This window comes from Schistocerca piceifrons, chromosome 7 (assembly GCF_021461385.2).
Source record: "Schistocerca piceifrons isolate TAMUIC-IGC-003096 chromosome 7, iqSchPice1.1, whole genome shotgun sequence".
Taxonomy (NCBI): domain Eukaryota; kingdom Metazoa; phylum Arthropoda; class Insecta; order Orthoptera; family Acrididae; genus Schistocerca; species Schistocerca piceifrons.
The window spans coordinates 216,988,333-217,002,581 of NC_060144.1; the positions used below are offsets into that span (position 1 = coordinate 216,988,333).

Consider the following 14,249-nt stretch of genomic DNA (forward strand, 5'->3'; position numbering starts at 1 on the left):
AGCCTTTCAATGCTGCATGTTGCAGCACATCATCATCTCCCTATCATGTCCCTGCATACTCCCATAGGCAGCACTACAGCATCTTGCCCTAAGCGTAAGCTGCTAATTGTCCTCCTTCCCATCCCATGCCTCTTCTGTACCCCTACTACTCACCCCAGCTGGTATTGGTGCTCACTGTAGTTGAGCCTCAGTGACCAGTGACAACAGAGGCACCATGTATTTCTGTTTTAAATCTCAAGAAGGCTTTTATCTGACAGCATAGTCTTTTTAAATATACATTTAAATGTGTCTGTTTGTCACTCAACATCTCCTCTGCATGGAGAGTAGCGATCTACCCTGATTCATATTGTTATTGGTACATTCCAGATTTTCCAGTGTTTTATTTGTAACTTTGTTGCTGTAGGACATATGAAAATGTCACTTAATTTGTGGTTCATAACAGACTGGTAATTTTGTAATAATAACTGTTCCTAACTGACAAGAAGTGGCTCTTAACAACTCATGTAAGCATTATTTCCAATAAAATGAATAGATAATATAAATAAAAGAAAGGGAAAGAAAGGAATAACAAATATGTGGACCATTACCTCCAACACAGATCATTGTCTGAATACTTTTAATCCCACATTTATAGTTTTTTCTCCAATCACAAGTTTTTGCAAGACCCTTCAGGCCTTCATATAAACCACTTACAGCTAAATATGTGCCAACATTTTTATTGTATTGTTTGCAAATATTATAGCTGCAGTAGTAAAGGTGTGGAATTGTACTTTTATGAATGTGTAGAAAATAAACTACCAATTAAGATATCAGATACCTACAGTGCAGACTGATATGTTGGGATGTTGGATACTAGTCTGCATCAGTATTTCTACTCAAAATACATCTTTATAAAAACAGTAAAGAAATTGCAAAATGACTAGAGGACTAAAGGACTGCAAGGCTGGAGAGACATGCATAAATGGGGGAAAGATATACATAACTAGGGGAAAGGTAGATGATGCCTATAGGACAATTAAAGATACCTTTGTAGACAAGAGGAGCAATAGTGTGAATATGAAATGTTCAGGGAGAAACCAGCTTAAGGAGATATGGAAGTAAACTTGTCAATGCTTTTTCTGGCATTACTGTTTTCCATCTTATATACAACTAACATGCGTATAAGTTAACACGTTTTGTGCTGTGTATTTATGTGTACATTCTTTATTTCCTGCAAGGAAACAAGGAGGATGAGTCTGATTATTAGGAAGTCAAGGTTTTGTGTACTTTGCGTGTCCGTAAAGTGGCTCTGTTGTATCGTATTTACATTGTCCCAAGGCAGAACTTGCTATGATTCAATGACAGACCCATTCATTACTCAGTGCTATTCAGAGATGTACAGTACAATATGATGGAGCAGTACCAGTACAGTTTCACAGAACTCACCGGCATGCATCTTTTGTATGAGGACGTATGTTGCAATCCTCTCACTGCTGAAAGGCTGTACAGGGAACAATTTCCTAGCAGACATCATCCATCATGACGAGTGTTTATTCCTCTCGATCGACAAATGCAGGAAAGGAGAAATGTGGGATCTGCCAACATGAGGACCACTCGCACATCTGATTTTGAAGAGAAGGTGCTGGAACATGTTGCAATGGACCCCAGTACAAGTATTCATTGTATTGCACATGAAGTGGGTGCTACACATACTACTAGTGCATGGCGAGTACTCCACAAACAACAATTACACCCATATAAACCACAACAAGTCCATGCAATGCTTGTGACTGACTGTGCACCAAGTGTTGATTGACCAGATTTCCTCCAAATCGTGCTGTTTACTGATGACACCTCGTTTGATCTTGATGGTATTTTGAACAGCAGGAATAGCCATGTGTAGCATGAGGATAACCTCATGCTGTGGTATAGTCACACCATCAAGTACGTTTTGCTGTGAATACCTGGACTGGCATTGTAGGTGACAATCTCATTGGGCCATATCTTGCACCTGGCCATCTGAATGGCCACCTGTGCTTGAGGTTCGTGCAAAGAGCTCTACCTGAGTTGTTGGAGAACGTACCCTTGGCTGTTCATGAGAGTATGTGGATACAACATGATGTGCACCGCCTGACTTCAGTGTGGATGTCCGCAACCATCTCTATGCTGTATTTCCTGGTGACTGGATTGAAAGGGGAGATCTTATTCCATGGCCTGCGAGGTCACCTGACCTGAATCCCCTTGATTATTTCTTATGGGGACATCTTAAGTCCTTGTGTATGAGACCCCAGTGAATACAGAGATGGGATTAGTTGACAGAATCGTAGCTGCCTGTGATGTTGTTCAAAACACACATATTTGTCATGGTGTGTCAGAATCTTGTGTGCTGATGTCATGCTTGAGGTTGATTGCCATAAGTTTCAGCACATTTTGTAAGATACAGTACAAATGGTACTTTCACTGTGTCACTGATGGCATTTGCAGTTAACTGTAACTATTGTAAATAAAAAAGTGCACAGTAATGCGATTTTCCTCCTATTATCTCCTTAAGCTGGCTTTTCTGACGCCAGGTTCCCTACATGAGATTGTTTGGTGGAGCATACTCATGTCCTGCTGAATTTTTGCTGGCCCTTAATGAAATACCCTTTAAACAATGAAGGGCTATACAAAGGAAGTATATTTGAAGTTAGTATTATAGGAAGGAAAGAGGAAGAGAATGAAGATGAGTTTGGAGATACGCTGCTGTGAGAAGAATTTGACATATCACTGAAATACCTAACTTGAAACAAGGCCCCTAAAGCAGGTGACATTTCCTCAGAATTATTGAGATCGTTATGAAAGCTAGCTATGACAAAACTATTCCAACTGCTGTGTAAAATATATGAGACAAGTAAAATGCCCTCTGACTTCAGTGTAATGATTCCAGTTTTGACTATTACCAGACTGTCAATTTAACTGGTCATGGTTGCAAAATGTTGACATGAATTATTTAGAGAAGAATGGAAAAACTGGAAGAAGCCAAACTAATGGGAGATCAGTTTGGGTTCAGGAGAAATGTAAGAACTCATGAGGCAATACTTGACCCTATGATTTATCTTAAAATATAGGTTGAAGAAAGGCAAACTAACACTTATAGCACTTGAGAAAGCTTTTGGAAATGTTGAATGGAATACACTTTGAAATTTAAGAGGTAGCAGGGATAAAATTCAGGAAGGGGAAGGTAATCTACAGTTTGAAAATAAAACAGACTGCAACTAAAAGAGTCAAAGGACATGGAAAGCAGTGGTTGAGAAGGGAGTGTGACAATATTGTAGCTTATCCTCAGTGTTATTCAATCTGTACTTTGAGGAAACAGTAAAGAAAATCAAGGAGAAATTGGGAAGTGGGTTAAAGTTTTGCAGGAAGAATGAAAAATTTTGAGGTTTGCCAATGACAATGTTATTGTGTCAGAGACTTGGAAGAGCAGTTCAGTGGATTGAATATTGTCTTGAAAAGAAGTTACAAGATGTACATCAACAAAAGTAATGGCATGTAGCCATTTTAGATCAGGTGATATTGAGGGACCTATACTAGGAAATGAGACAACAGGCACTTGATGAGCTGGATCAGTTTTCTGTCATAAAAGTGGACAAGGTAAACAAAGAAGATTCAAGGAGGATATAGTATCAAATTTGTACTGGGAAAAAGATCCTTCTCTAAAAAGAATCAGTTGCTGACTGCCAATACAAGATAGGAAAACTAAACCTGAAGTTTTAAATTTTGCCTTTAAGAAATCATTCATGCAGGAGGATCATATAAACATATTGTTGTCTGAGACCATTGCACAGTCTTATATGTTTAGAATACAGTAATAAGCAACTGAAAGAGTTGAGAACAAGTAACTTGCCCAGGTCCAGATGGAATCCCAAATGGGTTTTGCCTCCATTTGGCCCCATACTTAGGCTGCATCTTTCACAAATCTCTTCTCCTATGCCAAGTCCCAAGTGACTGGAAAAGAAGTGCATGTGACTCCTGTATGTAAGAAGCATAAGAAAACTGACCCATAAAATTACTGACCAATATCCTTAACACTGGTTTTTTGGAGAGTTCTTGATCATATTCTCAGTCTGAATATAATAAAGCTCCATGAGATTGTAAAGCTTCTGTTAATAAATCAGCACCGTTTTCCAGACAGCACTCTTGTGAAACTCAGCTTTTCCTTTCCTCACATGATGTACTGTGAATTATAGGGTAGCAGGCAGATTTGATATTCCTAGATTCCCAAAAAGTCCTTCACATTGTACCCCACAACATGCTGTTAATGAAGGTACAAGCTTACGCAATAGGTTCTCAGATACGTGAGTGACTTGAAGACTTCTTAAATAGTGGGACCCAGTATGGTGTCGTCGATTGTGAATGCTCATCAGAGACAAGGGTATCATCAGGAGTGCCCCATGGAAGTGTGATAGGACAGCTAGTATTCACTTTATACAAAAATGATTTCATGGACAGAGTGAGCAGCAATCTGTGGCTGTTTGCTGTGGTGTACAGGAAGGTGTCGTCATTGTATCACTGTAGGAGTATACCAGATGACCTAGACAAAATTTCCAGTTCATGTGATGAATGGCAGCTAGCTCTAAATGTAGAAAAATATATGTTAATGCAGATGAGTAGAAAATACAATCCCATGGTGATCAACTACAATATTAGTAGTGTGCTACTTGACAGAGTCATGCCAGTTAAATATCTAGGCATAATGTTGCAGAGTATATGAAATGGAATGAGCATGTAAGGATTGTAGTGGGGGTGAATGGTTGACTTTGGGTTATTGGAAGAATTGTAGGAAAGTGTGGTTCATCTGTAAAGGAGACCGTGTTTAGAACTCTAATGTGTTTGAGTAGTGCTTGAGTGTTTGGGATCCCTACAAGGTCAGATTAAAGGAAAATATTTAAGCAGTTTGAAGCCAGGCTGCTAGATTTGTTACTGTTAGGTTCGATCAACATGTGAGCATTAATGGAGATGCATAGAGAACTCAAATTGGAATCCCTGGAGGGGTGGGGGGGGGGGGGGAGGGGGGCATGTTCTTTTTGAGAAACAACATTGGGAAAATTTAGAGAACCAGTATTTGGAGCTGGCAGTGTAACAGTCCCATTGCTGCTCATGTACATTTCGCTTAAGGACCACAAACATAAGTTAGGACTCATACAGAGGCATATGGACAGCTGTTTTTCCCTTTCTCCCTTGCTTTATTTGTGAGTGGAACAGGAAGGGAAATGACTAGCAGTGATGCAATGTACCCTCCACTGTGCACCATATGGTGGCTTGCAGAGTTTGTATGTAGATGTAATAACTTTAAATCATGAGACCAGAAAGGATTAATGAGAAACCGTGTTCAGATCTTATTGAAATGACGGCTGGCAAGCAACGAGATCACTATCACTGACACAACAGAAAGGGCAAATAAATGGATGTGCTTAATCAGTGTCAGCATTTAATTTTATCTTCTTTTTATTTACTGCGGAAAACAAACAGTGTGTTGTTACATGTAGATATTGGATGAGTCATAGAGGACATATAAACTAAGGGTGATGAGCACCAAACTGGTATAAATTACTCTTGTAGTAACTCGTACTTCTTTAGTCTGGGCTACTTTAGTAAATTAATTCTGTAGTAATATACTCTTTTAGTAATTGTTGCAGAGCTCCATTTCTATTTACTTCCTTAGTTATAATTAAAGTAGTAACACCTTTTTACGAAAGAAGTAAGCTGTATCTGCACACTGCTGGCACATGCATTACGTACCCTCTCGGAAAATATTGATTGTCGGCAGCCATTATTGCATCACCTTTTGCATAATTTATGTTCATTGCTACGATTTTAGAAGCTAGAAAGGATTATTAAATTGAGTTACTAAAATTGGAAAATCTAAATTCTATTGTACTATTAATGATAAGCTCTGTGTACTACGAAAAAGAAAATTGCTATTAATGGATAAATCTGTTGTTAACCCGGTCATCTACAGCCACCAACATCCATTGTTGGTTGATGACACATATTAATTTAAGTGCCAGTTTGAGATACGAGCTAGCAGCAACATGGAGGTAGCCAAGAGATGTTCAAAAAGCATACCAGAAAATGAAAAAGAGCAGTTTGCTGAACTGATGAAAAAGTACATATCTACTGTTGAATCTAAAAAGCATGATGTCAACATGCTAAAAAGGAAAAAGGATGCTTGGGAAAAAATACACGTTGAATAAAATACAGGAGCTCTTACACAAAGATCACAAGACCAGCTCAAAGTAATTTGGAAGGACCTGAAAGCGAAAGCAAAGAAAATGAAAGCTGAATGTAATCAAGAACAATTTCAAACTGGCGGTGGAGTAGGTGAGATAAAGATCAACAATATAAGCCAAATGGTTGTTGATCTGATCCCACAAGTTTTCGAGGGGATAGCTGGAGTTAACAACAATGACCCATCTGAAGTTAATGTGATACTTACAAGCAACTTCGATGATGATAACTGCTCTGAAGGTAGCAGTGAAACTGCTGCAGGTGGAACTTTATCCCATTGTCATGAACCTCACCCTGCATTCTCTGGTAGGAGCTTATTGGAATATGTGCTCAGCAAAAGAGGTAGAGAACATGCGGTTGTAGTGAAGAACTGAGAGTTGTTGAAAAAAAGCATACGAGCTTCATTCCTTAAAAATGTGTTTAATACAAGAGGAATACAATGCAAAAATGTTATTAATAGAAAGACAAAGAGAAATCATGGAACAAGAGCATAACCTTAGAATGGAAATTATGAATAAGTTCAAGAATGTAATGGAGCAAACTTCAGGTTCCAATTCTTCAGCCAGTGTGTTTGAGAAATTTGGGTTTTTGTTAATGAATAAGAAAATATTCATATGTATAAAACATCTTTTATTTCCTTGAAATTTTTTCAAATGGTTAATATTTTGATGTTTCTTGTATGGCATAATATGGCATTGTATGGCATTTATTTCCTCCTTAAGTTACTAACGTAGTAGCATAATCTTCAATGGAGCTCTCCGCCAGTAATGGAGTAAATAAATTTACTTTGGAAGTAAATGAAAAATTTACTCCTTTAGTAATTTACTCTTTTAGTTCAGTACTATTGAATGGAAGTCGCCAATTTCCTTCTCTTTTACTAACTTACTACTTTAGTTTCACTTACTCCTGGTTGGTGCTTGTCACCCTAAATACGTTAACTTATTTGAAAGGATTTATTGAAGTGGGTTTTGTTAATAGTGAGTCATATGCAAATACCCTTCCTGGGTTTGCTGCTGGATAATATTTGCAAATCCCATGACTCATCAATACTAATGTTTGACATCTTCAGGTGGTGGCTGTGGTAGTAGCTGTTATCACTGCTGGAAGATACGACTTATGATAACTGTGCATCTTGCAGGAATGACAAGCAGCTACCACCAACTAAAGATGTTGAACAGTTGTATCAATGAAATATTGTAGGATTTGCACAATATTATCCAGTGCAGGTCTGAGAAGTGTATTTGCAACAGATGTGTCAAGAAATCCTCAAAAGTCACAGTGAGTCATGTGTTTTCATTAAAATTTTGGGCATGCCTCAGAGAAATATTTCTTATATACTGTGCAAGTATTAAGTAATTCTAATTAGAAATAACCCATATTAAGAAACTGTAATTACAGCAACCAAATGAATGAGTAATAATTTGCATAAAAATTCATGAAATGTTGAAAAATACACATTGATTTATATGTAACATGAAACTTTGTCATTAAAGACTTACATTCATAAATTCATCCACTATATAGGAGCAGTGTTTGAAACAGTAGTTTTGTTTTTACTCTGCATCCTTTCTGACCAAAGTTTCACATAATGTGTGTAGCAGTGCCTGTACATTATATGTGGGAAAGGAACCATAACATATTGAGAAAAGTTAGAAACCAAATTGATAGCTGATAGGTATGGTGAAAATCTAATGAAGTTACGCAACATGGTGTAAACAATGATAAAATTATTTTTAAAAAGACTCCTTCTGCAAGGAATTTAATTAAATAAAATCCAAGTCTGTGTGAAAGAGGCACAGTATACAGATAAAGGTCTATAGATAATGGCTGAATGCTTCTGGTTTTTAATGGAGAAACTGATTTGTGAAGCAGAACAAGTAGTCTGGTGGAAGAGTTATCAATCAGCTTAAAAGGTAATGACAAAATGTAAATGTAAAATGAAAGAACAACAGCGACATAGTAACAATCAGACTGATTGCTAACATGCGACACATATAGGCTTAGTTTAGATAGAAACTGAAAGTGTGAACACAGTAAATTTTCATTTTCTCTGAGCATGATAAAGCTTTGCACTTGCCACCACGTGTAACAATATTGTAAAGAAAAAAATGAGAGGGAAAAGGATTTGTAGAGTATGGTACAATAACTTACTTTTTATGCATCATATGTTCAAATAATATCCTTAAGAAGTCTGCTGTAGACTGTCTTGCTTATTTGCAGCCTTATGCCACATATTTGAATAGATTTTAACTACACCTGATGTGTGTGTTAGATTCTGAATGAAATAGACCATAGCGCATGTATACATAGTGTTTTTACATAGACCGAAAAACATCTACATTATGTTCTTGTGATGTCACAATTATTCTCTTTATATGTGTAAGTATTACTTAATACTGTGTTTTCAGGTTCGGTATGAGGACGAGGACGAAGATGAAGGGCCACAGCCAGATCCAACACTGGAGCAGGGTGCACCGCTGCCCGTTCGGCTCCAGGGAGGTTTCCCAGCAGAACTTGCCTCCACCCCTCTTGAGGATATTGATAGTTTCTACCATAACCAGCGGGTACGCAGGAAGGAATTATATTTGTTTACTGACAGCTCCTCACTTTGATGCATATTAAAAGAAGAAAACATGGGGGAAAAACTGTTCTCTGAACTATGAATTTCTCTACAAAATTAATACTTTCAATCCTGGATAAGTCACTTGCTGGTGGCGTTATAATACAAGCAGTTCTCCCAGATCCCATTGATTTATGAATAGCAGATCATGTTAATGTCTAGTCAAATAGTCGTTATGATGGTAGCTTTTGATTCATTACTTTTTAAACCCCAAAAAGATACAATGTCAACTGTAAGTTCTAACTCTCATTTACACCCTGAATTTGACATAATTTAGAGAGTGAGAACTGAAAAGTAGGAATGTGAGTGAAGATAAATGAAGCTATCCTGAATTGAAAAAAAAAAAAATGTTTTATGTATATTCTTTGATAATTGATACCATGAAGAATATCTTGGTGCAAAGTAAATGCAAAATAAATCATCATGTTAAAAAGTGAATAAAATTTGTACTGATAATTGGAGACTGTCATGATTATCGCCTTTAGCTATTGATAAAATCATTGTTTGAACCACCAGTTTAAGTCAGCAGATCATCATTATGGTCTTAAAAGCTTTTACGTAATCATAAAGGCAAATATAAAATCTTGACATTGGTTAATAAAACCAGGAATATTTCATTGTTGTCACATCATAATATAGATTACATGGAGTCGCCAATCAATAGATTACATCATCGGTATAGAAACTGTGCCAGGCAGTATGCTCTTTCAAGTTACATCAGCATTCATCGTTTATGCTGTGATTGGATGTATACCTCATAGAACCAAGCAACTGTGACAAATTCATGGTTTTATTATGAGACATCAGCGATATTATATTTGTCTAATACAGTGGTGTAAATGCTTTTAATAATCTGATGATGGTTAGCCTACTGAAATTGGTTGTTTAAATAAAGATTTTACCAGCAGCTCCAGGCAGTAATCATAACATTTTTCAAAGATCAACAAGCTGTGGTGCATTACCTCCTGAAAATATATTGGAGCTGATAAATTACTGATGTATTGCTATGGCAAGTGATTTTGAGATGTAAGAACTTTCCAAACTTATTTTTATTTTGAGACAATTTTTCTTGTTTTATTACTGGCTTTGTGTTTATAGACCAGAGAATACTATAACTTTATTTCAAAATTAGATACGACAGGTATTACTTTTACTTTCACTTATAACAATTGTACTAATATAACAGTTCATTTTTCTTTTTGCAGACATTCGTAGTGGTTAGTAAAGGAAAGGATATTTTCCGATTCAGTGCAACAGATGCCTTGTGGATTCTGGATCCTTTCAATCCTATTCGAAGAGTTGCTATATATATTTTGGTTCATCCCTTATTTTCACTTTTTATCATCACAACAATTTTAACGAACTGCATCTTCATGATCATGCCTACTACACCAGTAATAGAATCAACAGAGTAAGTAATAACATAATTGCTTATAGCTTTGGAGATTCCTTTTATAGAATTTGTGTTTGTGGAAGACTAGTTTCACAGTTTTTTTTATCATTTTAAATGTTTTGGTGAACTGACTGCCATTCTCAGTTAATGAAAGAAGCAATTTGTTATGAAATAGTTAAGATTGATGGAATGAAAAGAATCACTCATTACCTAAAACAGTGTGTAGTTAAAAAAAATTGCTGTAAGCAGAGCAAAGGAGTCAGTCAGTGCACATTTTATTGATGGTTGACTACCTAAAACATGTTTTCGTCATATGTTTTTCATCTGTATTTTACAAAACATTTTTTCTCCACTGTTTCATATTTTCTAAAATTCAGAAATACAGAAAAAAAATCTGCTAGCTGTGTGCATAATGATGAGATTAATGTTGTCTTTTGACTGCAAATGGACCAGATTGTTGCTTTTTAAAACTGAGGACTTCAAAAAGTTCATACATTGTGCAAAACATGCATTTTTGGACTGTGACCACTAACTATGAGCCATTTGAAAATCAATGCTTTATATCATGGTAAGTGATGTTAGCATTGGAAAAAAAGTATGGAGAAAGATATCCAGCAAAGATCAGTCGATAAATATTCATTTTTTAAATTCAGACACATTTTACGTGCTGTAATAAAAACACATTTGTATTTATAAAACAGATATTTATATACTTGTTGTTGAAAATGACTATACCGACAAAATTGTTATTGATTTGTAAGAATGTTTATATCTACTGTTTACTAGAAATGATGGTGAAGTATTTATGCATTGTTGTAGCGCTTATTGAATTTTCAGCATCTACATAAATGTGTTTGTCATTCCATCAGTTTCACTCTGATCCATGCCACTTTTTTGTCTGCCATTGTATATTCTGAAAACTTCTCTGTCTAAATACTTATTTAGACCACTGAGATATGTGAATCCATGAATATGTAGCATGATACAGCATGCGTGGAGATAATTAAAAGGCAGAAAATCATCAAATGAAAAAAAAGAAAAAAACTGGAAGAAATCGCATATGAGAGAGAAATTGCTGCGTGAGGAAAACAGAAATGGGATATTTGTTCTACGCATACATTACCAGACATTTTAAAATAATTGTAATGCATTTGATTGTTTTACTACACCTTTATTAGGCTGTCTTTTCAGAAATCCAATGTATTTTGGCAGGACACATTTATATAACTGAATGTGATTCCACCCATGCCAACTTTTGATTCTACACAAACTCTGAGAAAACAATGGCAGTTGTACTGAAGTTTTTTGTCAAACCGTAGCTTTCATATGTTATCTGCCTTTAAACTTCCAACACTGTTTTTATCTTTTCATACAAGGTTTTGTGTTGTCGTTGCCTCTGTAGAGCGTTGTACCGTAGGAAGCAAGGAGAGGACGTTGTTTGGTGGGTGGTATCCTCTCTCTACAACACAACTGCACATATTTATTAACAGGGTTCTTTATTCATAAGAACAATTAAGTTACATATTTTTAAGCAAGTCATTGTGTACAAGCTCTTCTGTAATAGTCCACGTTAGCCTCACTGTTGGTGAAGTACAATTCCCACTATAAACACTACACTCTCATAGCTGATGGTGTGTACTGACAGACGCCAACTGGAATAGTGACTATTCCATGACTGCGGCAGTCTGCGACTGACTAGGACACCGATGAGCTGGGTGACTGTAACTGACTGGGGCCTCCGGTCCGCAGTGGCAGTCGAGAGGGCGTTGCTTGCGTGTCTGTCTTTGGCATCTCTTGTGATAGACATGCTTGATTCAGCACCTTTTATCAATCTTCTTGCAACCTCTTTGCCAACAGGTGTGGTGGCAACAGCTTACGTCAGCACTCATGATACCGTATCCCCTGCTAAGCTAAGAAGACACTGCTTACCCAACAGGTTTCTGGTTTTCTGACAAGGGAACCTCCCCATCGCATCCCCCCCCCCCCCCCCCCCAGATTTAGTTATAAGTTGGCACAGTGGATAGGCCTTGAAAAACTGAACACAGATCAATTGAGAAAACAGGAAGAAGTTGTGTGGAACTATGAAAAAAATAAGCACAATATACAAACTGAGTAGTCCATGTGCAAGATAGGCAACATCAAGTAGTGTGTGAGCTCAAGAGCGCCGTGGTCCCGTGGTTAGTGAGAGCCACTGCGGAACGAGAGGTCCTTGGTTCAAACCTTCCCTTGAGTGAAGAGATTACTTTCTTTATTTTCGAAAAGTTATGATCTGTCCGTTCGTTCATTGACGTCTCTGTTCACTGTAATAAGTTTAGTGTCTGTGTTTTGTGACCGCACCGCAAAACCCTGCGATTAATAGACGAAAGGACGTGCCTCTCCAATGGGAACCGAAAACATTTGATCACTAGGTCATAGGACAACCGATTCCTCCACAAGAAAACACATCTGATATATTCTATACGACATTGGTGACGGCATGTGCGTCACATGACAGGAATATGTTGTCGACCCACCTAACTTGTACACTTGGCGAATGGGTAAAAAGATTCTTGTACCTTGCCCAATTTAGGTTTTCTTGTGGATGTGATAAGAGTTTGTCACATATACTGCAACAAATGAATGCAACAGTTTCACAGTCACAAGTTTTCCCTTTGCTCTGTTAAAACATGTGTTTTTAACGTTTTCAAATTTTTCCGTGTGTAGACCGTCAAATCCTGCATATTTCCAAGCAAATCTGAACATGTCCTCGAATTTTGGAGAGCGAAGTTGATTATGTGTGAGTGCCTGAACTTTGATAATTGACACACGATCACAATCACGTAAACAATACTGCTCTGTGTACCTGTGCAGCTTCGGACGGACGGACAGATAATAATTGTCTGAAAATATAAAAATAAACTTTTCACTCGAGGGAAGACTTGAACCAAGGACCTCTCGTTCCGCAGCTGCTCACGCTAACCACGGGACCACGGCACTCCTGAGCTCACACTGTCCTTGATGTTGCCTATCTTGCACATGGATTACTCAGTTTGTATATTTTGCTTATTTTTTTCATAGTGCCACACAACTTCTTCCTGTTTTCTCAATTGATCTGTGTTCAGTTTTCCAAGGCCTATCCACTGTGACAACTTATAACTAAATCTGAGGGGGGTGCGATGGGGAGGTTCCCTTGAGAGTCACACATGTCAACAGTATTCATTGTATTGATCTCTGTGTTACACTTAAGGTCGTCATAAGATCTATCCCTACATAGAGACTATATACACAATGTTTTCTGGAGTGATGATCATTATTCATAAAACACACCTCTCTGGAAACGTTTCACTGCCAAGAGCTAGAAGAAGAGATCTCATCCCCAAGAACAGCATCATCACAGAAATTCCCTACCAGTATGTGTAATGTAGACCATCTGATGTGTATTCAGGGACTTTCCACATGAAAAGGTATTAATAATAGTCCACTAAATCACATGACAGCAAAAACAATCAATTATTGATAAAATTATTTAACTATATAGTAAAAAATCTGCTCACCAAGTGGCAGCAGAACACACACACATAAAAGACTGTTGTGATTAGCAAGCTTTCAGAGCCAATGGCTCCTTCTTCAAGCAGAGGGGTTGAAGGGGTAGGAAGAAGGGTGAAGGAAAAGGACTGGAGAGGTCTAGGAAAAGGGATAGATTTTGGGAAAGTGACCCAGAACCATGGGTCAGGGGAGACTTACCATACAGGATGAAAAGGAAAGAGTTTTTCCTTCTCATCCCATACAGTATGACATAACTATACTTTTAGTGTAACAGAGGAAGAGTTATAGAAACAGACCAAGGCTGGAATGTGCAAATTGGATTATAGAGGATTTTGGGTGTAATAGTTTATATAGAGGTGAAAAGATTAGTACAAGACACGGAAAGATAGACCTCAGCTTCAGACCATTCAGTGAAGATGCTATCCACATCAGGTGTTACTGGCGTAGTGCTGCCTGGGTTTT

General features: G+C 37.4%; 1 protein-coding gene across 1 annotated transcript in view; it reads left to right on the forward strand.

Moving 5' to 3' along the window:
• The window catches only part of LOC124709134 (sodium channel protein para), an 878,324-nt gene that overhangs the window by 48,817 nt on the left and 815,258 nt on the right, over positions 1 to 14,249 (forward strand). The window contains exons 3-4 of the mRNA XM_047240797.1: positions 8,658 to 8,813; positions 10,075 to 10,280. Coding sequence (XP_047096753.1) covers positions 8,658 to 8,813; positions 10,075 to 10,280 — 362 coding nt within the window. The remainder of the gene's footprint in view (positions 1 to 8,657; positions 8,814 to 10,074; positions 10,281 to 14,249) is intronic.